The 26,058-nt window shown below is 32.9% G+C and overlaps 1 protein-coding gene across 3 annotated transcripts in view; it reads left to right on the top strand.

The window, feature by feature from the left end:
* LOC136043825 (cell adhesion molecule Dscam2-like) overlaps window positions 1–26,058 on the top strand; it is a 285,713-nt gene that overhangs the window by 236,823 nt on the left and 22,832 nt on the right. For all 3 annotated transcript variants that reach the window (XM_065728754.1, XM_065728764.1, XM_065728771.1), the window contains exons 20-25: window positions 2,141–2,296; window positions 8,178–8,295; window positions 11,992–12,161; window positions 18,346–18,615; window positions 22,206–22,381; window positions 23,998–24,250. In XM_065728754.1, coding sequence (XP_065584826.1) covers window positions 2,141–2,296; window positions 8,178–8,295; window positions 11,992–12,161; window positions 18,346–18,615; window positions 22,206–22,381; window positions 23,998–24,250 — 1,143 coding nt within the window. The remainder of the gene's footprint in view (window positions 1–2,140; window positions 2,297–8,177; window positions 8,296–11,991; window positions 12,162–18,345; window positions 18,616–22,205; window positions 22,382–23,997; window positions 24,251–26,058) is intronic.

Raw genomic sequence — 26,058 nt, forward strand, 5'->3', positions numbered from 1 at the left:
CTTCAGGAAGTCCTGACAGAACTTCAGGATAGACAATGTTGCAAATTCTGCCCACAGGAGCTCTGAATCATTTCGGGCTTCTATATCCCCTTTTGTAGTGTACCAATATGTGCTATTCGTTATTAATCGAGCATTAACGATTTTCTCCTAAAAAAAGATTAGTTTATTAGAGAAGATTAGAAATTGATGCGAACAAAATTTCCCTTAATTAAGGTAGAAATCCTCTTTAAAACTTTGGTCGCTCAGAAACAATCCAATGGTAGGGAAAAGGATGTTGTCCTTTATCCTCTCTAAAATAACTGTTTCTGAAATTTTGACTGCATCCTCTAGCAGTGAGACAAAAACAGGGTAGACTTATCAAAACCATAGATTTGAACATATTAAGTGAAGGACACATTAAATTTCCATTCTTTACTTCATAAACTTTACTTATTTTTACTTTACTTTGTAAAAAAAGAAAATAAAAAATAGGGTTTTTTAAGGCCAAACGAGAATACTGTAAAAAAAAAAACACACAAAGCGAATATTTCGAGAAGACAACTGTCTCTCTTCTTCAGCGTGAACAAAATAGTTCACTAGTATCAGTTGATGGCAGTTCTAATTCTTTGGATTTTGTGTAAACTGCGGGTATTGATGGACGACTTGCTTTATAGTTGTTAGGTATTTGGTTTTAATTCATGTAAATTTTACCTTTTCTTGAATATTATTTATCTTTTAATTTTTTCTTTTTCATTATTTTTTTTCACATTGACTTTCCGCCTTTGTTTTGTTGAATTCTTTTTTTTTGGGGGGGGGGGGCATTTTACTTAAATATACTATTTTTGTTTGCGCTGAAGAAGAGAAGCAGTTGTCCTCTAGAAATATTCGCTTTGTGTGTGTGTGTGTTTTTTTTTTTTTTTTTTTTTTTTTTTAGCTTTCTCGTTTGACCTAGAAAAATCTCAATTTTGATTGCTTTCTTTCTTTATATTATGGCAGGACAATGTGGTTTAAGAAATTATCTTGTATTTTACTTTTTTGCTTTTACTTTACTTTTTCTTTACTTCACTTTTTACCTTTACTTTTCTTTACTTTCAATATTTTTTGAAAACGTCTTTTAACGTTAATGTTTGAAAGAAACTGCTTCGTTTAATTTTTTAGTTATTTGGTCAAAATAGCTTCTTTGGAACTTCATTGCTGATTGGTTTAGACAAAGAAAGGAAAATCTGATCGGAACTATAAAAAATCATTTAAACGTTTTTGACATTCAGATGTGTAATCGAAATAAAGTTTATATGCAACAACTTAACAAAGAAAAGTTTTGATTTGATCAAAGTTTTGATTATATTAGGTTGCACTGGGCTTAATTTCGAACTACAGGAACAATTATAATAGGTGACAGTTAAAGAATAGCGTGGTATGTTCTTAAAATTTATATTATTCGTTCTCAGTTTGTTATTTTTTTGGCTAAGCCAGCTAGAAAGTCCCTTTTCTTCAGCCAATAATTTTAAACTACAGGGAACCAACGTAATTTCGAACTACAGAGACAATTATAATAGGTGACAGTTTAAGAATAGCCTGTTATGTTCTCACAAATTATATCATTCCTTCTCAGTTTGTATTTTCTTTTGGCTAAGCCAGATAGAAAGTCCCTTTTCTTCAGCCAATGATTTCGAACTACAGGGACAACAAGCAACTTAATTTCGAATTACAGGAATAAAAATAATGGTTGACAGTTTAAGAATAGCTTGTTTTCATTTTGTTATTTCTTTTGGATAAGCCAGCTAGAAAGTCGCTTTTATTTAGCAAATGATTTCGAATTACAGGGACAACAACCAACTTAATTTCGAGCTACAGGGACAATTATAATAGGTGACGGTTTAAGAATAGCCTGGTATGTTCTTACAATTTATATTATTCGTTCTCAGTTTGTTATTTCTTTTGGCTAAGCTAGCTAGAAAGTCCCTTTTCTTCGGCCAATGATTATGATGCATACTAAGGTTAAATATAAGTTATTTTTTATGATTTATTGAGAGAAAAAATAATACAAAGTAAAGATAAACCACAAAACAAAATCAAAGAATGTGCTTGTTTTTCATTATCTTGTTCAAAAGTATTAATATTTGGGTGGTTTAAAAAAAATATATTTTATACCTTTTTTAAGGTCCCGAAACATCCTTAACAAAAAGTTTTCTGTCATCACCAGGAGAAATTTCAGAGCTTATACCTGGTACAACATATAGAATACGTTTAGCTGCTGTTAACAATGTTGGAACTGGCCCCTTTTCACCTGATGTATTGGCTATGACGCACGAAGAGGGTAAGTAATTTCCACAGCCCATTTCAATTGTGAGTGATAGAACATCTCTTTTGAAAGTATTGAAAGTGCTCAGAATATATTTGACCTCTAAATATGCTTTTTTGAGGCAGTGCTTTTGATGTTGATGGTTATATTATATTTTCAGCTCCATTGGCATTGATATGAAACATATATGATGTGTTACACTTAGGGAATGTCAAGTAGCTTCTGAAATATTATCTTGTTGTCTGTCCACTGTAACTTCATGATATAAAGATTTCCCTTATACATCAATCATAAATTAAATGTTTTTCGCTAGGGCCAATAGGGGTAGCATAAATGCTGGTCCTGTTGTTTGGTCAACGAATGGTCCCTAAGAATATGGTGTTTGATACCTTTGTTCTAAATCATTTGATTATTATTCCAAAAAATCGTGTTGAAGTTTATAAAGATTTGCATTTAACCATTATCAAGACAGCTTAGTTAGAAATCTTTATTTATTCCTCTGTCATAAACAAATTCGTCTCTTGAAATTATTAATTTTAAAAAAAAGTATTTCAATCCTTATTTCAAGAGATGTTTTTGTTATTCATGACATAAAAAATCACCATCCTAACCAAGACTACGAAAGAAAAAAAAAACAACAAATGAATTTGATGTACATTGATATTCATTACTCAAATGTTTGTATGCTCATATATATATATATATATATATATATATATATATATATATATATATATATATATATATATATATATATATATATATCTGATATTAATTTCAAAAAGTCTTAGTAATATTGGATTTCTTAAAATTAAAAAGATAATAAACATTTAAAATGTATTTTGTTTTTTCGTAAAGTGTAAATTATATTCAGGTCTTTAGAAAGTACGGGAGGCATTAGCCCTATTCCTCCTCTTTAGGAGTTTGAATCGGTTATTTATTATATTTTCCAATAATAACATAAAAAAATCTTAACCAAGACTACTGAAAGAAAAAAAACAAAACAAATGAAAGTCAATGTATACTGATATTCATTAATGGTATATTTGTATACTAATATATATCACATACTGATATATTCTGATATTCATTTCAAAAAGTTTTAATAATATTGGATTTCTTAAAATTAAAAAAGGTGATAAAAATTTAAGATGTGTTTTGTTTCTTTGTAAAGTGCAAATTATGTTCTGGTCTTTAGAAGGTACGGGGGGCATTAGCCCTGATCCTCATAGTTACTGCTTTTTAGGAGTTTAAATCAGGTATTTGTTGTATTTTCGGTTTCCTTTGGGTTTTATTTATTTATTGATGGTAATTTGTGATAGTTCTAATCTTAAAAATCTTTGACTTTATTTCTCATAATCTTTGGCTTAACTTGACCCTTTAGTTTTCATTGAAAAGCTGTTTTTGTATAAAACTAACTTAGTCTTTTCATTGGCTGAGAAAATATTATCTTAAATTTTCTAGGTATCTTTTATAAGAATCCGGATTTTGGCTTACTGTTTATATGTTGGACAGATTTTTGAATTTTTCTTAGTAATATGTGCCCTTTCAACAACTTCGATGCAAATGATATATTTTGCTTCAGTATTACAGCTCCTCAAGTCTTCCTGAAAATTAAAGCTTAATATCCTATTTTGTTCCGGACACAGTTTCGATTTAGTTCAATAGTAAGAACGAAAATAGTAAAAGTAGTAGCCCTGAAAGTTTGAACTTAATACCCTCAGTTGTTCTTGAGATATTGCTGAGACACCTTATTAACAAGCAGCATGCATATAGTGGTTTTGATTCAGTTTTAAAGCAACATAAGTTTTCCTGAAAATTTCTACTTTATACCCTTCTCCAGTCCTAATAAATTCCACGTGGATATTTTTGAATGTACGCAAGTTATTTTTATTTAGTTCAACACTATTAGTAATAGTTGTGGCAGAAGTGCTACCAAAAGAAGGGCCGTCAATAATTAGCCCTGGAAATTTCTGTATATTATCCTAAGGCGTTGCTGAGATATTACTAATATACCCCTTTGATAACCCACATGGCACACATTTGTTTCGATTCAGTTCAACACCATTCTTACCATTCCCTGAAAGTTTTACTAATACCCTTAGCATTATCAATGGTTGTAGTCGTAGTGACAGACGTAATAGTACGAGCAATGGGAGTAGCAATCGTAGCAGTAATAGCTTTATAGCAATAGTTGTTGCAGCAATAGCTTTATCTGTTGTAGCAGTATTAGTAGCAGTAGTATTATGCACCCAGTGCCTTTTGATTAGTTCAACATTCTGCTTAACATACCTAACATATCCAATTTAATACACTATGCCGTTCCTAGGATATTGCTGATACGCTTTTTTTACAAACTGCATGCAGAGAGTGTATTTATATTTAGTTCAGCATACCACTCAACATTCCTTGACAGTTTTACCTTGCTACCCTTAATTTCAGTGGTAGTAGTTGAAGTAATAGCAGCAATAGTAATAAAAGTAGCTGCATTAGTTGTAGTATCCAAATGTATAGAGTGCCTTTTGGTTAGTTCATGATCCCTCTCAACACTCTATGAAAGTTTCAACTTAAAACCCTGAGCTGTTCCTGAGAAATTACCCGTAAATTCCTATGCAAACTGAATGCACTAGTTCAACATCCCCCTAATTATTCCTTGAACATTTCACATTAATGCCCACGGCCTTACTAGAAGTAGTAGCCATGGCAGCAGTAACAGCAACATACGCATAGTGCCTTATTATTAGTTCAACATCCCCCACAACATGCTCTGAAAGTTTCATATTAGTACTCCAGCCCGTTCCTTATATATGGTTTATTTGCCCTTTTTAAAGCCTGCTTGCTTATATTTTGTCTTAATTTAGTTGACACTCCCCCTAAAAACTACCAAAAAGTTTGACCTTTATATCGTTAGCCTCACTCTTAGCTTCAGTAGCACCAATAGTTGTAGTAGTAGTAGCAGTAGTAACAGTGTGCAAATAGCACCTTTTTGTTTTTTTCAACATCATCCTCAACACACACTGAAAGTTTCAACTTGATACCAAAACAGTTCTTGGGGCATTGTTAATACGTTCTTTTGACAACCTGCATGAACATAGTGCTTTTTGATTTAGTTAAACACTGTCTCAACATGTCCTGAAATAATCAGCTTAATACCTTCATCTTTAGTAGCAGTACTAGTTGCAGTAGCAGTAATGGTAGTAGCAGTAGTAGTGGTAGCAGTAGTAATAGTGGTAGTAGTAGTAGTAGCATTAGTAGTAGTAGTAGTAGTAGTGGTAGTAGTAGTAGCAGCAATAGTACTAGAAGTAGTTATGGTAAAATACAAATATTGCATTTAGGTTTGTTCAACATCCTCCCTCCCTACAACTCCTGTAAGTTTCAGCTTCATACTCTAATCCGTTCCTAAGGTATTGCTGATGGGCCTTTTTGACAACCTGCAGGTATACAGCCTACAGGTATGCAGGTATACATACCCTAAGCCTTAGTTGTAGTAGAAGTCATAGTAGTAGTAGCAGGAGAATTAGTAGTAGCAGTTGTTGTAGCATTAGCAGTAGTATTGACAGTAGTATTGACAGTAGTAGTAGCGGTAATAGCAGGAACATTTTTCCTTTTGGTCAGTTGAATATTCCCCGAGTTTTCCTCTCATATGTACGCCCAATCTTCGAGTATGCCAGTCCTATTTGGTATTTTGGCATCTGCAAAAAATTGTTGGACAGAATAGAGGCCGTATTGAAAAAATGCAATGTATGTAAGGTCCCTTAAATTTCCTTTCCTCAGAGAATACATCTGCTCACCTTTAAAGAAACAGAAATCTTACGGCTCATCAATAGTGCTTTTCAACATCTCCAGACATATTCCCCTTTTCCTAGTCATGTATCCCCTCTTCGACTTCACCCGTTCTGATTCAACAAATATCCCCAATGTCACCCCTATAAAATTTTACACTTCAAGATATAAAAAAAAACTTTTGTACTGTAGCCTACATACTTCATATGCTCAATAAATAAACCTCCCCCCCTCTCCCACTTCTAATTTTTACCTTTACTAGAATATCAAGAGCCAACAATTCTACCTGTTATTTGCTAGTGTCAAGGCTAAATTGTTCTTATTTTTGTTGTTTCTTACTCCCCTTCAACTCTACAAGTTTTAATTCTTTTTGAATTTTTTGACACCCTTTCTGATTTTTTTTTTTTTTTATTATGGGCCATCTCTATTATATGTGCTTGTTTTTCTTTGTTCCTTTGTTTATATTCCTCGATAAACAAAGCTTTTTAAAAAAGTAAGAAGAAAGAAAGAAAAAAGAAAAAACCTTTTTTGTATTTCTACTCTCCAATACAATTTCCATTACAATTTTATGTCCAAAATACCGACTTTTGAATCACTACAGATTTACTCTAACTCCAGAGAAGGGCTCACTTTCATAAAAAAAAAACTCTTGTAGTTTCTTCCACCTCATTTAAGGCCAAACTTCAATACTTCGATAGAAACTTCAATGCGATTAGAAAAAAATTTTGTTTTTTTTTGATGACCTGCTTCATCCACACAGCGTGACGCAAATATCTTAATTTTTTTCATTATAGGCCTAACGACGGCTCACACCAGGATTTCTTTGTGACTTTCTATTTAATTTAAATCAACTTGAACAAGTGTCTAAACCTACCCCAAGACAACATCTCTGGCTAACATATACCCAATTCTTCTCAACTTATAAAAGTGCCCACATTCCAGAACCTTCCATTTCCACTTTAATTACTATGGCTACTAGTAGGCTACTCCAATCATTGGTCTATTACCTATAACTGAGTAGTTTTTAGCCTTTATACCTTCGTATTTCTTCAAACACCAGTAGTGATTTCAGTTCTGAAGTCGTTATTGATTGTCTTTTGCAATCTCTCCGTCTTTATAAATCCTAATCTAAACATTTGATAGATTTATAATTGTGAGCAGAAAATCTCTGCTTCATGCAGAGCCCCCACCAACTGTCCTCTACGCGAAGATGTAGAGACAAAACGATGCAGCTTGATGATTAATATCTAGAAGTCACAAAATTAAAACTAGCATCATAATTGCTACATCATGCAGTTACCGACTGAGAGAAGTCCAACAGTCAAGACTAAGCCGTTGAAAGAATTGCACAGGGAAATAGATCCTATTCTGTTATCTGCAGACGTTATGATCTTATTTCGAAGAGGAAGACTACAGAAGAATAATAATCCTTTAAATATCAGAAAAATATATGTCGTCAGCTGAAGATTTCCAACTAAACCTGAATTCATTATGAGCTGTGCTACATCCCAAGTCTTAAAAGCTACGCAACGTCTCATTATTATCAAGGTCTCAATAGAACAAAAGTAGGACTATTATCGTCAGGGACTATTTTCAGGACTATTATCATTCCTACATTTTTTACAAATTGAGAATGAGTAGTTTAAAGAGATACTAGTGGTATATTGATCCCTTTTTAATACCATCAACCCTCAAAGTCTTATTAAGAGAAGGAGCCAGTTCTTCTTTTAAGTCTTTAAGGGCGCCATTGCTATTGACTGACCATTTTGAAGATAATCTGGGGAATAAAAAGTAATTATATCTGATTGTTTAGTGCGATTTGATTTGTTCATTTTTCGATCTTTTTGCTTATTTAGTAGATATGTTTTCAAATAACCTTTTATATTGTTTTTGTGACTCTGGTTTTAGAATTTACTATCTGTGACGATTATGATTGAAAATTGAGTGAAAAGCTTATGTTTGTATTTCTTCTTTTTGAGAAGAATTTCAGAAAAACTACTTGTCTTTGATTTCATTAGTGCCAAAAACTAGTTATATATCAGACACTTTTTAAAATGTGGATGTTGACTCACTATTTGAAGATTATGTTAAATGTGTCAATAATTTATTATAGCACCTGATGCCCCAAGAGATGTCAAGGTCATCGTTTCGTCACCAAGCAGAACTACTTTATGCTGGAGTCCACCGCCAAATAACAGAGGAATAATTATTCGGTACCATGTCTTCCACAGGTTAGCTTTTTATTTACTTGTTTTTATACAAAATTCGTTTATATAATTTATATAAAAATTATCTAATTGGACAACACTAAAGAATACATGCTTGCCAATAACAGCAACAATAAAAAAAGTTTCAAGTGGAACTCTGTTGAAATTCACAAACTTTTAAATCTAGAACTATAAGTTGGGATGAGAGGCACTGGTCTCTCCAGGATGGGGTATTTTAGGATGAAGAGTGGCTAGCAACAATTTCAATAGCGCTTACTTTTTTTTGCTAGACAAATTCGCATAAATAAATTAAAACTTCATCCAAGCAAAGGAACTGGTTGTATTCATCGGCTTTCAAAAGATTTGTGTAAATTTTCCCTAAAATAAATTTTAGTTTGTATAAGATAAAAAAAAAAATTTTGAAATTATGTAACAGCTTGAAAACATCTTATGCAATGATTTTAAATAATTCATTATGGGTATGACGTTTACAAATAACTATCTGTAAATCTAAAGCAGCAAAGCTTGGTCACATTAACTTGTTTTTGTGAGACCAGCTTATTTTAGAAATTTGGAACTTGTAGCAAAACAATAAGGGAGAGGGTTAATTGACTGAAAAGACAATATTTGAATGCTACTACTAAAACAACTACTGCTACTATTGCTACTACTGTTACTACTACTACTACTACCACAAAATTTATGCTTCTGTAGCTAGTACTGCCAAGGCCGAGGACATTAAAATGAACATATGAGGAAATTTTGAGGGAAAAGTTGAACTCAGTCAGAACATACTTTGTGCATACAGATTGCTTACAGGCGTATCAGCAATGCTTTTTGAACGATCTACTGTATCATGATTCTGGGGCACCATGAGGGAGATGTTCAACTGACGAAAAGGCAGCATGTAACTGCTACTTCTGATAATAATGCTGCTGCTATTACTGTTACTACCACTGCTGATACAACGCCATTACCGCTACTACTTTTCCTGCTACTACTACTGCTGTTATATTGCTAGAACTATTTACGCTACGCGTATGAAGGTGAAAATTTGACAAAATAATGTGGGAGAATGTGAGCTAAATCAAAACACACTATGTTAATACAGATTGAAAAGGGGCGGATCTGAAGAATGGATTTGGGTATTAAATTAGAAATTTCGGAGTATAGTTAAAGGGGAAGAATACTGCTACTAAGGCTACATTTACTGGTGCTACTACTATTACTAAACTACTCCGACTACTATTTTAACTGCAAATACTTGGCTAAGAGTATTAAGGTGAAAAGGGCGTCACAGATTGATCAAAAAGGCACATCAGCAATATTTTTGGAATGGCTTACCGTTTCACGATGAAACTTATGGTTTTCTTGAGAGGGATGATGAACTGACAAAAGTCAACATGTTCATGCTAGTACTATTGCTACTACTGTTGCAGCTACTGTTGCTTCTACTGATACTACAACTATTACTAAAAAAATAAACCCATTGTTAATAATTCCAATAAGGTCATGCAAAATCACTAGGCGACTAAAGTAAATACAAGACCAAAAAGAATAGTAGTATTGAATGCTAACGGAACGATTATTTTCCTAGAAAATAATTAATTTTATGCTAAGATCATTTACTTGTTGCATATATGTATATATATATATATATATATATATATATATATATATATATATATATATATATATATATATATATATATATATATATATATATATATATATATATATATATATATATATATATATATATATATATATATATATATATATATATATATATATATATATATATATATATATATATATGTATGTAATAACGTGTACGGTCGCTACAGTCATGACAGTGGTCAAGTATGATTTTGAAGTATGGGTGCTCCGAGAAACGAAGGAAGATTTGCTAGATATTTTCTAGAGAAATTGCCTTACGATTGTTTATGGTATCCGACTGACTGACCGTATCTCAAACAGTAGGGTACACAAAAAGTGTGGTTCAATCGTGCTTTCTCGACCTATAGTAAGAGAAAAGTTGAGATGGTGAGGACAAGTTTCGTGGATGAAGGATGACAGAATGATTGCCAAAGATTGTCCTTTCGGCCATCCGTCTGGGGCTAAACGAAATGCTGACCGTCCCTGGTTGGGGTGGGAGGATACCGTAAGGGAAGATAAAAGGGAAATTGAACTTCCTTGGAGAATTTAAAGATGGAGGCTTTAAATAGATTGGGATGGAGAAGGAACGTGCGTAGCTGTGTCGGCCCAGTATGGATTCGTGCTGTGGTGAGTAGTGAGTAGTAGTAGTGGAGTATTAGTATATGTTTTTTTATTGTTTTTAGTTTTAGATCTTCTTGATTTTTTATATATTTCAGTTTTAGATTTGATGAATTGTGTTAGACTATACCGTTTATCTTACAATTGGCTATCTCTGTATTTAGTGTTAAAAACACCGAGTCTTATTTACGTGAAATATCTGTCGTTTTGTCTTTTTTTATCAATTGGCTTTAGGCCCAACGTTTTTCGTTCTTTTTTTCTTGAGATTTTTTCTCCCTTCGTCTCGTTCTGACTGGCAAGGTGGTGTTAAGATCTTTTATTCGTCAAGATATGTTACAACCAAATTAGTCAGAATTTCTAACAGATCCTTCAAGCTTAATGCATTTGAATAAGTTCTTGCTTATTTGAACAATTTATTACTTATCAAAGAAGATCAAAAAAGATATCTTGTCAAAAAAGATATACTAACGTAAAAAGAATGAAAATGAAGTTTGCTTTTAATTTTACAGTAAATATTTTCAAAAAAAAAGAAAATTATAGTGAATAGGTTTAAGTTTCATTTTTCCATATTTAGTTAAAAGGAAAGATTTCCTGTTGCCGGGACGGCACCTTTTTGCAAGCGCTTATAACTGATCTTTCAAAATATCCTAAAAAAGGATTTTAGTTTAAAACTTACTTTGAAACGTTTACTGTTACAAACCTTATTATCCAAGCTTGATACTTTTCTGAAAACGAAAGGTCTTTGGATAAATAAAAATGTTACTAGTATTAACAGCTGTATTAGAAGCATATGTTTCTAATAAGGAGAATTACTTTCTTTTTCATGTTTCTACGTCACCTCTGAAAGGAATATCCAATTTCCATCACTTTCAAAAAGTTTTGATTGGAGCCTATTCCTCAGAGATATGTAATATAGTTTAGACCGCATTCAAAACTGGAGCTTTGAGAAGTATTTGACTTTTCTTTTTACAATCTCAGTTTCCCCTTCTGTCGTTATTTCAAATCAGTGTGTTCAATCTTACATAAACTTAAAAATGATTTAAATCGTTAAAACTTCAGTTGGTTGTTTGGTACATGGGTACCTGGGTTGATACAGTTGGTCTGGGTCTATCTCGATCTTGAGGCTGTAGTCTACTAGTTTCGGTGCCCAAGAAGTTAAAGGTAACTAAAATGGGGATACCCCTAATATACCATACTATATTATACTAATAATTTACCATACTAATGACAGTGCTCATGAAAGTTTGAAATGTGATGTGGATGACATGTATTTCCTCGTGTATTTAGGGCACTAGTAAGATTATTACTTTGACCGAAACGAGAATAACAGCTAGTGAAAAACAATTCTTTGAAAAGAAAATGTATATGGCCTTTTGTCTTTGTTTTCTGTTTTATTTAAGCAGCTCATAAAATTTGTACATATGAGTGTTATCTACTTCACAGATCAGCTGTTCTTGGAAGAGAAGTCAAAGAAGATGTACCAGGATCGACTTTCAAGCATGAAATCCTAAAATTGATTAACCAGCATCCATATGAATTTTGGGTTCAAGCGGTAACAAAAGCTGGCGTTGGAAAACCATCTACAGTAGTTAAAAAAATTGTTTTTACTAAAGGTATGTGCAACAAAGTATTTTTTTTTACATTTATGAATTAACGGGTCAAATTCCTAAATGAAGAAAAAAAACAACTAAATATGACTTTTTCCTGTAGTATTTAAAGGAGTAATACTAGGATGAAGGTCCTCCATAATCATTGATGACGAATAAGGCGTTGGCAATCATTGACGATTCAGCTGCCTTTTTTTCTTTTTTTTTTTTATTGATTGACCAGCATCCATGTGAGTTTTGGGTTCAACCGGTAACAAAAGCTGGCGCTGGAAAACCATCTACAGTAGTTGAAAAAATTGTTTTTACTAAAGGTATGTGCAACAAAATATATTTTTTTTTGTTACATCTATAAATCTAAAAATAAGTGTAACATAAAAATAAAACTAAATATGACTTTTTTCTGGAGTATTTAAAGGAATAATACTAGGAAGAAGGTCCTCCAAAGTCATTGATGACGTCGGCAATCATTCACGGCTCACCTGCCTTTTTTTTTTTTTTTTTTTTTTTTTTTTTTTGCAAGGACATGAGTTCTGAAATGTCCTTGTGGCAGCCGGGACCGAATCACAAGCCCTGTATTTCCAAGAAAAATCAATTAACTGAATTACCACAGGATTCCTGGAGCATTAATTCATAGACTACCGCTGCCACACGTGGTATTTGATGCATAAAATGCCACTGAGTTTGTCAACCACAGTGATTAGAATATGAAATTTCGCCCCTTTAGTCTTTACCAGTCAATTGTGTGGATTACCCTCTTTTGTCAGAGTTTAAGGTTATATTTTGATACTTTCACTAGTTCCACTGATGTTAATCAAATTTATGATTCCAGTCTTGAATAGACAGGGTTTGTTTACCACTTACGCAGGATAAGCTGGATATTAGTCATATATTTTGATCATACTCCACCATTCTATTATGCAGTTCTATATTTTAACGTACAACCATCATTTGAGTCTAAATTTTTCAACTGTTAAGTTTCATTTCTAGCAGTACTGAACTTAAGGTACGGCTGTTGTTCCTTTAATGATTGCCTTGGTCCCTCCTGAGGCAAAAGGGAATCTAAGCTGTTATGTAAGGTTTCTTGAATTTACCACTGCAATAACGAATAATGGGTATAAAATGGTATATCCTCGAATTAAATTGATTGAGTGGCTAAAGCGTTATTAGCATGCCCTTCAGATGAACAGACACCTTCTGCTTAAGTTAGTTTTAGTATATACTCGATAAAAAACTGGATGTCTCATTTTACGCTGGTAAATCCAGAATGGGAGGAAATAAACACAATCACCAGTGTTTTAACCTTGGGGAACTTAGTGCTGTTGTGCAGTTACCAGGATAGTGAATACCTAATAATACATAACCTTTTTGTAATAATTAAACATATCCTTCATACATAATCTTCTTGCAATTAAAGAATTGCGAATAGAGATAGTCTTGTTGTAAGGGCACTTCTTACACTCACAATTATCTTTTCCCTTTTTGGAGTGTTTTGCGCCTTCTTCTAGGGCTAGGTAAATCTGAATCAGGCCTATGACTTTGATTTTTGATTTTAGACTTAATGAATTTAGACAGAACTCGTCTATGGAATAAGAATTGAAAGCTGATTCTTTTGATGGCTTTAATTTTTTTTTTTTTTTTTTTTTTTTTTTTTTTTTTTTTTTTTTTTTTTTTTTTTTTTTTTTTTTTTTTTTTTTTTTAGGCTTTTTAACTAAAAATACATATCTATTTGAACAAACTTATTTCTATGTCCAATTTTAAATGTAATCTTAACTTATTTTATTGCTAAAATATGTGCTTCAATTTTATTTTATTTTTGTTTATCTTTTGACAACAAGAAAATTTTCATTATTAAGTAGGGCTTGAAAAAAAAAAATTATGATAACAGAAAAATGTTGGTACCGATACTCCCCACAAAGATAAAATATTATATTATTATATAACATGAGAGAAATGAAATGCACTTCAACAAAATATACATTTTTATTTAGGGAAACCAGCTTCTAGTCTTTCAATTCTTCTTTCAGTAGCCGATATGGCGTTTTTAACGTTGCATTTTGTGGATATGCAACTATTTTTAAGCTGCAAATGCTGATATGTTACTGTGTCTTAATGTGTAACTATACAGTGTTGCCATCTATTCAGTTGTCGTGAATATTTTCCGTTAGGAAGCCAGAGCTAGTGGTTGATTAGTTATAGCAGCATTATAAAGCCAGTTAAGCAAGAAATGTGTTGAGCCTTTCTTGTTGGTAACAAGTGCTCCTTGTTGAAAATAATTATTATTTTTGATGAGTGGAAAACTATAATTTTTCACCTCTATTTAACATTATTAAAGAGAGGGAATGCCGGTTATTGATGAGCTCGGAAGGAATAACAGTTAAAAATTACATACTGAAATTTTGGTTTAAAACCTTGAATGTATAGTTGAACAAAATAGAACATAAATGAGAATAAATACAGATGGAATTAAAACATGTTCATCAACAAGACAATTTTTGAACCCTTATCCATTGAGTGGATATTATCTTTGTTGAAAAAACAAACCTGGGGTATTTCAGCAATTAAGTAGTAAATTATAATATTAGTTTATTTGAAACCTTAATACTAAACGGAATGCAATAAGGAGAGTATAGCCAAAAAGAATTAAACGCTAATCACAAGAAAACTCGTTAAAACACTCAAGAACCCTCATTTGGTGCTTCTGCAAGTACCAAGCCTTAAAGATTTTTTTTGCATATTAGTATTTTCGTTTAAAAATATTGAACATAAATTACCTGACTGTTTCCCTTGTGTATTTCCCAGTAGGTCTAATTTCCAAAGTATTTTTTTGAGATGGGATGACTAAAGTCTTTAACCTATATTTACTATTGTGAAAGAGAGGGAATGTCTGCTATTGATAAGCTCAGAGGGAATAACAGTTTAAAAATTACATACTGAAATTTCGGTTTAAAACCTTGAATGTATAGTTGAACAAAATAGAACATAACTGAGAATAAATACAGATGGAATTAAAACATATTCATCAACTAAACAATTTTCGAACCCTTATCTTTTAATTGGATACTATATTTATTGAAACAAGAAACCAGGGGGATTCCAGCAATTAAGTAGTAAATTATAATATTAGCTTATTTGAAACCTTTATGCTAAATAGAATCCAATAAGTAGAGTAGAGCCAAAAAAACTATAACGCTAAACACAGGAACACTCACTAAAAGAATCATTAAACTCAACTACTGCGACTGCACAATTAAGTGAAATATTTATAATTTTCTCTTGAATCTTAAGTGACAATTACACGCAGGCCCAGAAAGACATTTGAGCCTAAGCATTTATGCCTAGCATTGCACTTACTCAGATACGGAGGCTAAGTTTGCCATGCATGTGCTTCTTGATAAGCTTCATATGCTTCTTGATTGGTAGTTTTCACAATCCTGAACACGAATCTTAGGCTAGAGACTCTTAGGCTAGATGTTTAGCTCTGAATTGTTGCAGGCAAACACCGACTTTTATGTGTGAACGACAGTAACCTAGGCCTCGAGTGACGCATTTCTAGACTAGCAAGTCTAAATAACGATGCATGTGGACGTCATCTTACGAAAGTATCCATTAGCTGGATGATTTTCCAAGAAAAAGCAAAAAATCAATACTTTCTGAAACATTAATGAAAGAACCACGGTTTTATAAGCCTATTATCAAAATGTAAAAAAAAAACATATATTAAAATGGAATAATGAAGAAAGCGTATGAGGCAAAATGCATCGTTCAGTGCTCCCAAAATTATTTTGTAAAATTTTGCTGGTATTTTACCTAGCGGCATTAAACTGCCGCTTTAATTGGAACTTCCAGTTTGCTGCTGCTATTGTAAGGATAAGGGAGATATGTCCTTCCTCCTCCTGGGAATGCCGTCCTTTTACTGATTCCTATTTATTAGTTGCAAAAATAATGATGTTCATATCCTTAACAAACTAAGGACACCTTAAATGAAATCTGGTTGTTTTAATTGGTTAAATTGAAAGTTACACAACTGTATGCATCTTAAAAAGCTAGGGGAAATGCAGAATTCAGTTTTAATCTAAAAAATCAGCCTATGCAGGTTTACACTGTTTGGTTGTATATGTTTGTGTGTCTAAAAGTTTCAGACATTCAGCAGCATTATTTTTATAAGCCATCATCTAACTACCCTTTCCCTTGGCATTGTGAGGATTTGCTCCAGCATTATTTTTATAAGCCATCATCTAACTACCCTTTCCCTTGACAATGTGATGATTTTCTCCTAATGTGATATATAAACAGTTTAATCTAGGTTGAATTTTGTCTTTATATCCCTTAGAGGAAGCAAGAGACAGAAGCAATGAATCTCTGGTTTGAACTAAAATAGGTAAATGATTGAGAAGAAACGCTATTTTCTTTTGTCTCCTTGCTCACACAAACGTGAGGAATCGCGTTTTTACATATTTAAGGAATCTCCTTGGTGCGTGAATCACGTCTGGTTTTACAAACAGATAAGTTTGAGCAGAATACTGGCGGTTAGTGTTTCTCTAATCATCAGTGCAGCACTAGTTACAGCTTAGTAAAGAGTGAAACACGACTTATTTTCAACGTAATCTTAAAGTGTATGCTGTAAGAACCGTATTGTGAGAAATATTTCCGAATGAATGCTGGTACAAAATAATAGCTATTATTTGATTTAAAAGAGCAATAAATTGTCGTTATTGAGACAAATTTTTGAGAATTTCAAAAGAAGCCAGAAACACCTCAAAAATTACGTCAAATCGAAATAAAAACACTATTGAAATCGAGATTCTTGAAAATCCTCGATTGAGGACTTTCAGTCCCACACATTGAACCAAAAGGAAAAGCACAACTTGGAACGATCAGTTGTTTTTTTTTTCATGGTTGGTGCTTCCGCCACAACCACCATAGCAGCCAAAAATTTAAAACATGTTTGGGAAAAAAGATGCCAAGGGAGGAGGCTGCTTTCGTCATCTGAAGCTGATTCAGGAATATCAACTATTGTGTTTTTTCTCGGTGTTGATCATACCGACTGTTGGTCACAAAGTATAAGAAGAAAGGTCATTTGAACAAAGATCACAACATTTACTTCCCGGTTAGGTAAAAAAAAAGAAAATAGGCCTAGTCGGTTTATTGCGAGAATATGACCGTCCAGGTTCGCCAGGCCCTGGTTCGCCATTCCTAGGAGTGCCGAACGTGGGCTGGTTTTTGAAGGCGAACGTGGGCTTACTCCCTCTTTTGAGAAAAAAAGTGTTGATCAGTTATTACCATAGATGGCGTCATATATACACCCATCATTGTTGCTAAGTTGCAGATGATCACGTTGAGATAATGAGTCCTCTCATACCTTTATGTTAAGCATTGACTTTTTCCATTTTCCATCAGGACAAAATCTAGTTTTAAAGCACCAAAAAACAACTTATCGCATAGAATTTACAAAACGTGTTTTAACATGCTCCTTAATCTACTTAAACTTTTGCTACTAGATGGCAGTTCAAACGATAGATTATGGGATACTCCCCGTCGATGGATTGCAAGTAAAACGCAAATAGCGAACCTGGGCTGGTCTCCCCTAGTAGGTGTCAAATTAAGAAAAACAACTGTGGGGGAAAAATCGGCAAAACATAAGCTAAAAATACCTGTCATGAGACAGCTTTAATAATTAACAGGTCGTCCTTGTCTGGGTTGGGAGGATGTCATAAATAAGGATTTAAAGGAAATGGGAACTTCCTGGGAGGGTGTAAAGAGGGAGGCTTTAAATAGATTAGGTTGGAGGAGGAGCGTGCGTAGCTGTGTTGGCCTCAGGCGGCTTGGTGCTGCAGTGAGTTATTAGTAGTTAGTAGTAGTAGTAGACAGCTTTAAAGATGTATTTCCCTTCGAATTTGTAATTAGAAATAAACAGACTGTTAATGCTTGAATTTGTATGGACAAAAAGTTTCTTCAAATTGAAATAATTAGAATTATTTATTAATTTCAACGATTCTGCGAGAAAACTCTGACTAGTATATGAAACTACCCTCAAAACGTCATAATTTTGACCCAGATAGAAAACAAACAACCAATTGAAAAATCTTTAAAGAGTCACAGTTTTCAGGTAAACAAGCCGAAGATGGGTGTAGGAGGCAAAAATGTTTTGATTTTGTTGTCTTGAGTACTTTAAAACTTTCTTTTTTATTAGATAGCCAAGGTATTTGCTCTTGGGGACGTGCCATTCGATTAGTTGAAAACACAGAAGTAAAACTGGACTGCAAAGCTGTATGCAAAGGAAACTGCCAGTGGATGTGGCACTACAACAAGCAACTATTGAATTCAACCTATAGAATTACTTTTCACGAAAAAGACCATATTAGAATCAGTAGCTTAAGAACATCAGACTCCGGAAATTATACATGCATTATCAAGAGCCAACTCGGGATGGAAAATATCAAGTACTCACTTTCAGTCATTGGTAAGTATAATATTTTTCTTATTATTTTTCACGGCCGTGCAAAATCATTCCAAATTCCGCGCAATAATCAAGTTCTGAAGGATTAAAGTTTAATGTTAAGGAGTTGCATAATAATTGAGCGCAAGCATTGTTTTCGAGTATAGATCAATTCATGTAAAAAAAGTCATTTATTTCTTTTGATTATTTGGCAAGTTAGCAGAGAAGGATAGACGAACATATGTAAATTATGCCCTGGGTCTGTTTTTAGCTTAGAATACGTTTTAATTTTAAGCGACAGATCCGTTTACAGGTGGAACGACAGTCAGTAATTTATTTTTTAAACAAATTATTTAAAATGCTGCAGCAACTAAAATGACCAAAACTTAACTTTGAACTCCACATCTTTAAACTAAGTACAGTATATCGCGTAGGTTGATCAAATCAGTTCCATTCATCCAGTTGCACCTCTTACATTATTCAAAATACGACATTTGAGATGCCCACGATAGTTTAATAGGGTAGTTGTGAACTTGAATATGCTGAAATCAGTTTTTGATGACTGACATTTTAAACAAAATGAATAGAAATGACTTTCGGCTCATTTAGCACTTGTTTCTGACAGCAAATGCTTTATGAGCTATTGTTTTAAACTAAAACTCAGAATGTGCAACTCGTCTCTAACTTGCATGACCGTAGCAACTACTCTTGTATTCAATTTCTGTTTGATAAGCCTTTTCAATTGATAAAAAGAATTTTGTCGGTCCCTCACAGCAGCTTAACAGATAAAATATGGGCCTCTGAAATCATAACTGTAGCTATCGACTAGGATTTACCAAATTCTGAAAGTCGAATCATTATTTAGGCCGATGAAAATAGATCTAAAAACTCCTAACTCTCCTCAACAATGACCCCAAGCCCCGTGAAGTACCTCCATTCTGACATATTCTTTGTGGGAAACTCCTTTCATGTGCCCCTTGTGAAGGTTTGATCAAACTTGGTCTCCACAGTAATCCAGCAACCCCTTCTGCAATCTCTTCTAACGACCAAAATTTGTGGGTCATTCAATTCCACGAGAATGATTTCATCAGTTTGATTTCATCAGAGATTTCATCAGATCCAAAATGTGAAACCTGCACATAGACTGACTTCCGACTATTTTTGGCTGAGATGCGTTGTTACAATTTTCCTAGCATCCAGAATGACTAAAGTTTAGGAGTCCCTCTCTCATTGCAGAGATTAGATTGGCTCTTAGCCCCCTGTTGGGAAAAACTATCTGTTTCTATTATATCTTCCCAAGCTTTGCTAAAACCCGGCAGCCCCTTTTGGAAGACGGCCAAATTTAAGAATGCGCCATCATAGAAATGCCACACAAGCTTTTACCTTTCCGTCAATTTAGTTAAGATTCACCTATTTACTCTAGTTGGTTCGCTTAGGACGAAATCCTCCTCCCTCCGATTTTGATTGTAACAAGATATGTTATATTTTATTAAATGTTTCATTTGTTGTATGTATACAGACTTAAAAAAAATTACAAAAAGTGAATTTTCCAATTTTTAATTTTTGTTTATTTAATATCAATAATTAACAAAAAAGAAATTACTTATACACAAATCCTCTTCAAATGCCACAGCAGAATATGGAGGAGATATCACTAAATAAATCCAAAAAAAGACAATAATAATAGTTAACATTAACATCAGAAGCGGTTCAAAAATAAAAACGTAAGTACATCATGTATGTTGCTACCACTAACTTAACACTCAACTCTCAAATCCGTTCTTAAAACACATCAATAAAATACCAAATCTAAAATAAAATAGTAAAATAAAATACTAAATTTAATGATTTGACACAATATCACTTTATTATTTACGTACCCTATTAAATTAATCATTAAAATCATATTTAGAAAACAATCCATTCCTCACCAACCTTTTAAATTCACTTAAATCACTACTATCAATATTCTCATTTAACGAATCCTTTTAAAAACAAGAGAAAACGCTAACCGGGAAGTAACCAAATTATTGACATAAATTCTATTCATTGACCTTGTGCCATGGGAATGAACCTCATTAGCTTGTGTGAATACACTTCGAAAAGAGGCAGACTTTCATCTGACGCAATTATACATGGACGGGGGTATAAGAATCATGGAGAGTAGCCGCTGGAAGTATTTTCAACCTAACATAAGCCTCACGATACGATTCAGAAGGGCTTAAATTAAATAGCATTATAATAACAATATGTTGAAAAACTTGAACCGGACGAAGTATTGAGGAGTAAGTCCCCAGCCATATTATATATTTATCTATTTGCCCACAAGAAGATAAAATACAACGAAATAATATAAAGTAAGTAAAGACACTGTTAACCAGAAAAATATATAATAGAAAACTATGAGTATAAACCGGAGACTTCACAAAAAATGTAAAGAAGAAAACCAAATTAAACGAGTGAGACCACTGCGTGCGCAAAGATGCTTATTATTAGACAGAGGTAATTTGCCAGCTATATCTGCAAGTTTCGACCCGATATCTGGGAAAATGTAAAGTGACATGAGGTTTCGATATCTATTCCCTGTGGGAAGATTTGATAGAAAACAGGAAGGCTGGAAATATTAACAACGACCTGAACTGATATTTTTTTTTATTAAAAATAGGGTAAAAACAAGAAAGAAACAAAACTGATTGATCTGTAAAAACCGAAAATAATCTAGCAAGATCTTTTTTTAGCGAGAACTTATTGTATGCTATTCTCACTAATATATTTACTGCAATAAGAAAGCTTTTTGTGATACATATTTAAAAATGACAAGTTTTTTTATTTTCTTTTTCAATCAATCTAATCTCTTCTAATTAAAGCAAGCTCAATTTGAATTTTTTTTTCTTTCAGTTCTCAAATCAGTTACTGATTGAAGACAAGTTTTTATCGAAAAAAAGGAAGTTTATTTTTAAATATAATGGGTTGAATGAGACTTATCAACATGAAAGGCAAAATTGAAATAGAAATAAACCGCGTTTGGGTTACCTCAACTCCTTTCTTAACACAAATCAATGAGAATAAAATACTAAATTTAATGTTTTGATACCATCTTACTTGACTATATACGTACCCTACTAAATTAATCATTAAAATCATATTTAGAAAACAATCCATTCTTGAACCTTTTAAATTCACTTAAATCACTACTTTTAATATTCTTATTGAACAAATCCTTTTAAAAACAAGAGAAAACACTAACCTGGAATTAACCAAATTGTTAACATAAATTTTATTCATTGACCTTGTGCCATGGGAATGAACCTCATTAGCTTGTGTGAATGCACTTAGAAAGACAAGTTTTATCGAAAACAGGAAATTTATTTTCAAATATAATACATTGAATGAAATCCTTATCAACATGAAGGCAAAATTGAAATAGAAATAAACCGCCTTCGGGTTACCTTTTTCCACCAACCTTCTAATTGACCTAAGCTTCATCCTACTCGGTAAATTTACGTTTATTGACATTTTAACATGTCTGAGAACTACTTCAGAAAGGGATGAGAATTTAAAAAATAGATTCATTATGGTTTTTCATCCTCTGTCATTGGCATTAAATATTTTAGGCTTACCATATATAAGCCACGTTCAAGCGGTGCCTTTAGATGTTAATAGAGTCAAATTAATGTGGTCTACAACATATAGTCATGGAATAGAGCGATTTCTGCTTCATCACAGAGAAGAGCAAGGCGAATGGATTGAAAAGGAAATAGATGGCTCTGTTAAAAGCTATGAATACAAGGTGGGTGTGTTGCTTCATTTGCTTGAACTTAGAGAGCTAATGCGTCTTAGAAAATTATAGAAGTGGAGAAGTTTTTCACAGTTCTGTAGATTTCCAGTTCATCAACAGTGTCATTGCTAAAATTTCTAAAGGTTCTTTAAAGTTGTAAGATTGTCAAAAGGCTCTAGTGTTATGTAAATAAAATATTCAGGATTGGACCTAGAAACAAAATTTGGGCCAGGAAATGGTGTTTTAAAGTTTTTTCCATCAACTATTTCATACTTGTAAGACCACATGACGCTATTTATAGCAGGACTTCATAAAAACAAAATTTTAAGGGACATAAATGGATTATTCTTATTGTCTTCTAAGTGCCTTCCTAAATTGTCACAAATTTATATTTTTAATGTAATTTTTCTAAGTTTTAAGAGTTTGTAAAAGCATTAATGTGTGAGAATCAGTCAAGCAAGTACATAGGAATTCATCTCTAAAGGACACATCAAACAACCGGAAAAAAAAACGAAAATTGTTGGAAAATCGTAGAAATATTAATAACTTTGAAGGGTTTATGAATTAAAGCTTTCTAATCCATAGACATTCCTAACCTACTAGACGCTCCTATTGGCCTGAAAAAACACAACGTTCTAGAATTTAATTGATGCGCAACTAATGTTTACGAAAAGGTAAATTTAGAGGATGAGAATTTAATTGATGCACAACTAATGTTTACGAAAAGCTAAATTTCAATCTTGATTCTGATAAGCCAATCATGAAAGTTATATTGTTAATTTGAAAGAGTACATCAAGGAATTTTACTTTTTCGACTTTAGTATTTGTCAAAATTCTTTCAGTTTTTAACAATAAACTTGTTGCTGGGCCTGGGCTGTGGAAAAGCTTATGAATTTTATATTGTTGGCGGTATATGAAAGGTGTAAGAGTTTTAAGAATCGAAAAATACGCCAACTATGTGGAAGATACAAGGAGTTACAGGAAAATTTCCAAAGTCAAGAGATTTCAAGAGAGGGAGAACACGAGGATCCACGTATGTGAAGTATTATGTGTGTGAAGACCGTGAAATCACATCCTTTTCAACGTGAATAGACTTCTTCTATGCAAATTAACATGACTTTTTTAAGTATAAGGAAGGAATTTTATTAAAATTAAGGGCATAGAAATGAGCGATTTCGGTCCTGTAAAATGACATGAATCTTATCTCAATCTTGACACGTGTCTTAGGCTATGACCTCGTTATCTATGATAGGGGTATATTTTGTGGTTTGTGGGGTTTATAATAATAAGTTTGTGGGGTTTATATTTTGACTAAGTTTTGGGCATCAAACGTCCTAAAGGCGCTAACTCCCCACTGCAGCGACCTTATCAACCTTGTTTATTTGCATAACAAATTTGTGATTTTGTCGTAAAACATGAAAAGAAATAGCCTACTAGATTTTGAGGGGGCTGTTCTGTGAACAGATATGTAAATAAATAACCTGACACAGCTTTGACATCTTGGCTATATTTATACCAGGTGATATTGATATATTATTATACCAGGTGACATTGGTGATTGGTGAATATATTTTTGACTTTAGTATTTGTCAAAATTCTTTCAGTTTTTAACAATAAACTTGTTGCAGGGCCTGAGCTGTGGAAAGGCTTATGAATTTTATATTGTTGGTGCTATTGAGTTTACAATGGGAAGGGCAAGTGGAACAGTCTCAGTAAGACTTCCAGGCAAATTGCCAGGACCATCTCCGCCATCTCAAGCAATTTTCTTGGAGGTTAATTCTACATACGTAGCAATAGATATTTCTCAGTGGCCATCTGGTGGATGTAGCATCTATAGTTTTGACGCTGAATATCGCATAGAAGGCGAACCATGGAAGATGTGTAAGTTCGTAAAGTTTTCATATAAAAAGCACAACTATAAACTCAAAGTTAGAATATGTGTTGCTATACCTAAGTATTTAATTCTGTTCCTTGCATCCTTCATGAATCTTTTAAAATTTAATTTAAGTGTTTTTATCAGGGAATAGAGGGAAAATGAAACAGAAAAACAAGTTGAAACGCTTTTGAACAAATTGGTATGGAGTGAGGTATTTATGATAAGTTATTGTGATGTAAGTGAACCATGAATGTATTTATTTAAAGATAGACTAAATTCGTCATTTAGGAGATATTAAAGGATTTTTTCAAGTAAAGGAATTCGAATGGCCGATGACTCAAATTCCAAAATTTATGTTTTTAACATTAACTATCAGATTTTGCTTAGGGAGGCTACTCAGACTAATATTTAAAGATATTCTTCCCCTTATACGGATGGACACCGCCTCCCCTCCCCTTACAGCTTAGATACGATTTATGTACAGATGAACCGACCTTACACTTCAGAATCAAAACAATCATAGCTAAAACAGAATAATGATACAAAAATTAAATAAATAATATGATTGGATGGGTCATAGAAAAGGGAGATAGACATACAACTCAACATTTCAAGAAGATTAGAAATATTTAAAGCTAGTAGAATTAATGAAAAACTCAAACTTATCACTGAAAATCACAAAGGGTTTAAACGAAGAAAATATTATAGCTTACAAGGAAGAGAAAGAATTTTAAGATGGTTTATTAAATCCATTGTGGTAATGTAGGGAACAAGCATTTTTGAGGAATCAAATGAAAAAATGCTTTTCAAATAGGATTTTTATAATTAGTAGAATGAAACACAATGAGTTGTAAAAAGGGGATGGATGTAGGGAGTAATATATTGACAAGAACAGACCCTGGGGGCTCAAGTCAATTTTTTTAGAATGATCTGGAAAATCACAGTAAATTTCACAACTCTTTCAAATTTCAGATAATCCATGCTCTTACGAATTCAAAGATTTCATTACAGACAACCAATAGCCAAGCTAATTTAAAATGTGCCTCTTAACCTAGTCCAATTTTATATTTTGATAAAAAAAAATCTGGCATAGCCCCCCCCCCCCCCCAGTGACTCCTATAATAAGTTATTATTCCGATAGACTAAATTGATTTCTCAGACTGTTCCTTATTGATTATGGGGAATAGATTCATTATAATTCCTGATTCTTTAATTTGAACAATGATTTCTTTTACCTCATGCTCTAAACCTAAATAGACTCTAAGAAAGGTAATTGAGAAATTCCTAGGCACTGTCGAAACCAAATTTGAGATTTCTAATCATTCTTTTCTAGTTTGACTGAATGTAAAAAAAAATGGTTCCGTATGCAAAAAAAGAGAAATGTTAAATACAAAACAAGTATGAATTATGCTTTATGTGAGGGCGTTTGTCACGCCCTCGTAACCGTGCTATTTCAGTCAAATTTCAAATTGTACTTCAATAAGAATTTCTGGAGTTTTTCAAAAATGCTTGGTTAGTAAATGCAATAGTTTTGTAACTTATAACCTATCAGAACAACTGAACCGAAAATTTAGCTCCAGTAAAGCCGTTTGTTACAGTAAACCCCTTTAGGAAGATTCAGTAAACTTGGTGCGCTACACCGGGTACACCAGGCAATAATTTACACATGTTTGAAATTTTAACATCTCTCTTTATTTTAAGGAACGATATTAAAACTTAAAAGGAAAAGGGCTACCTCCTCCTTAATACCTGACTCTTCACACTCAAGTTTTTTTGGTGCTTTAAAAAATCTTGGATAATTAAACCACCTGCT

This window comes from Artemia franciscana, chromosome 1, assembly GCF_032884065.1.
Source record: "Artemia franciscana chromosome 1, ASM3288406v1, whole genome shotgun sequence".
NCBI lineage: Eukaryota > Metazoa > Arthropoda > Branchiopoda > Anostraca > Artemiidae > Artemia > Artemia franciscana.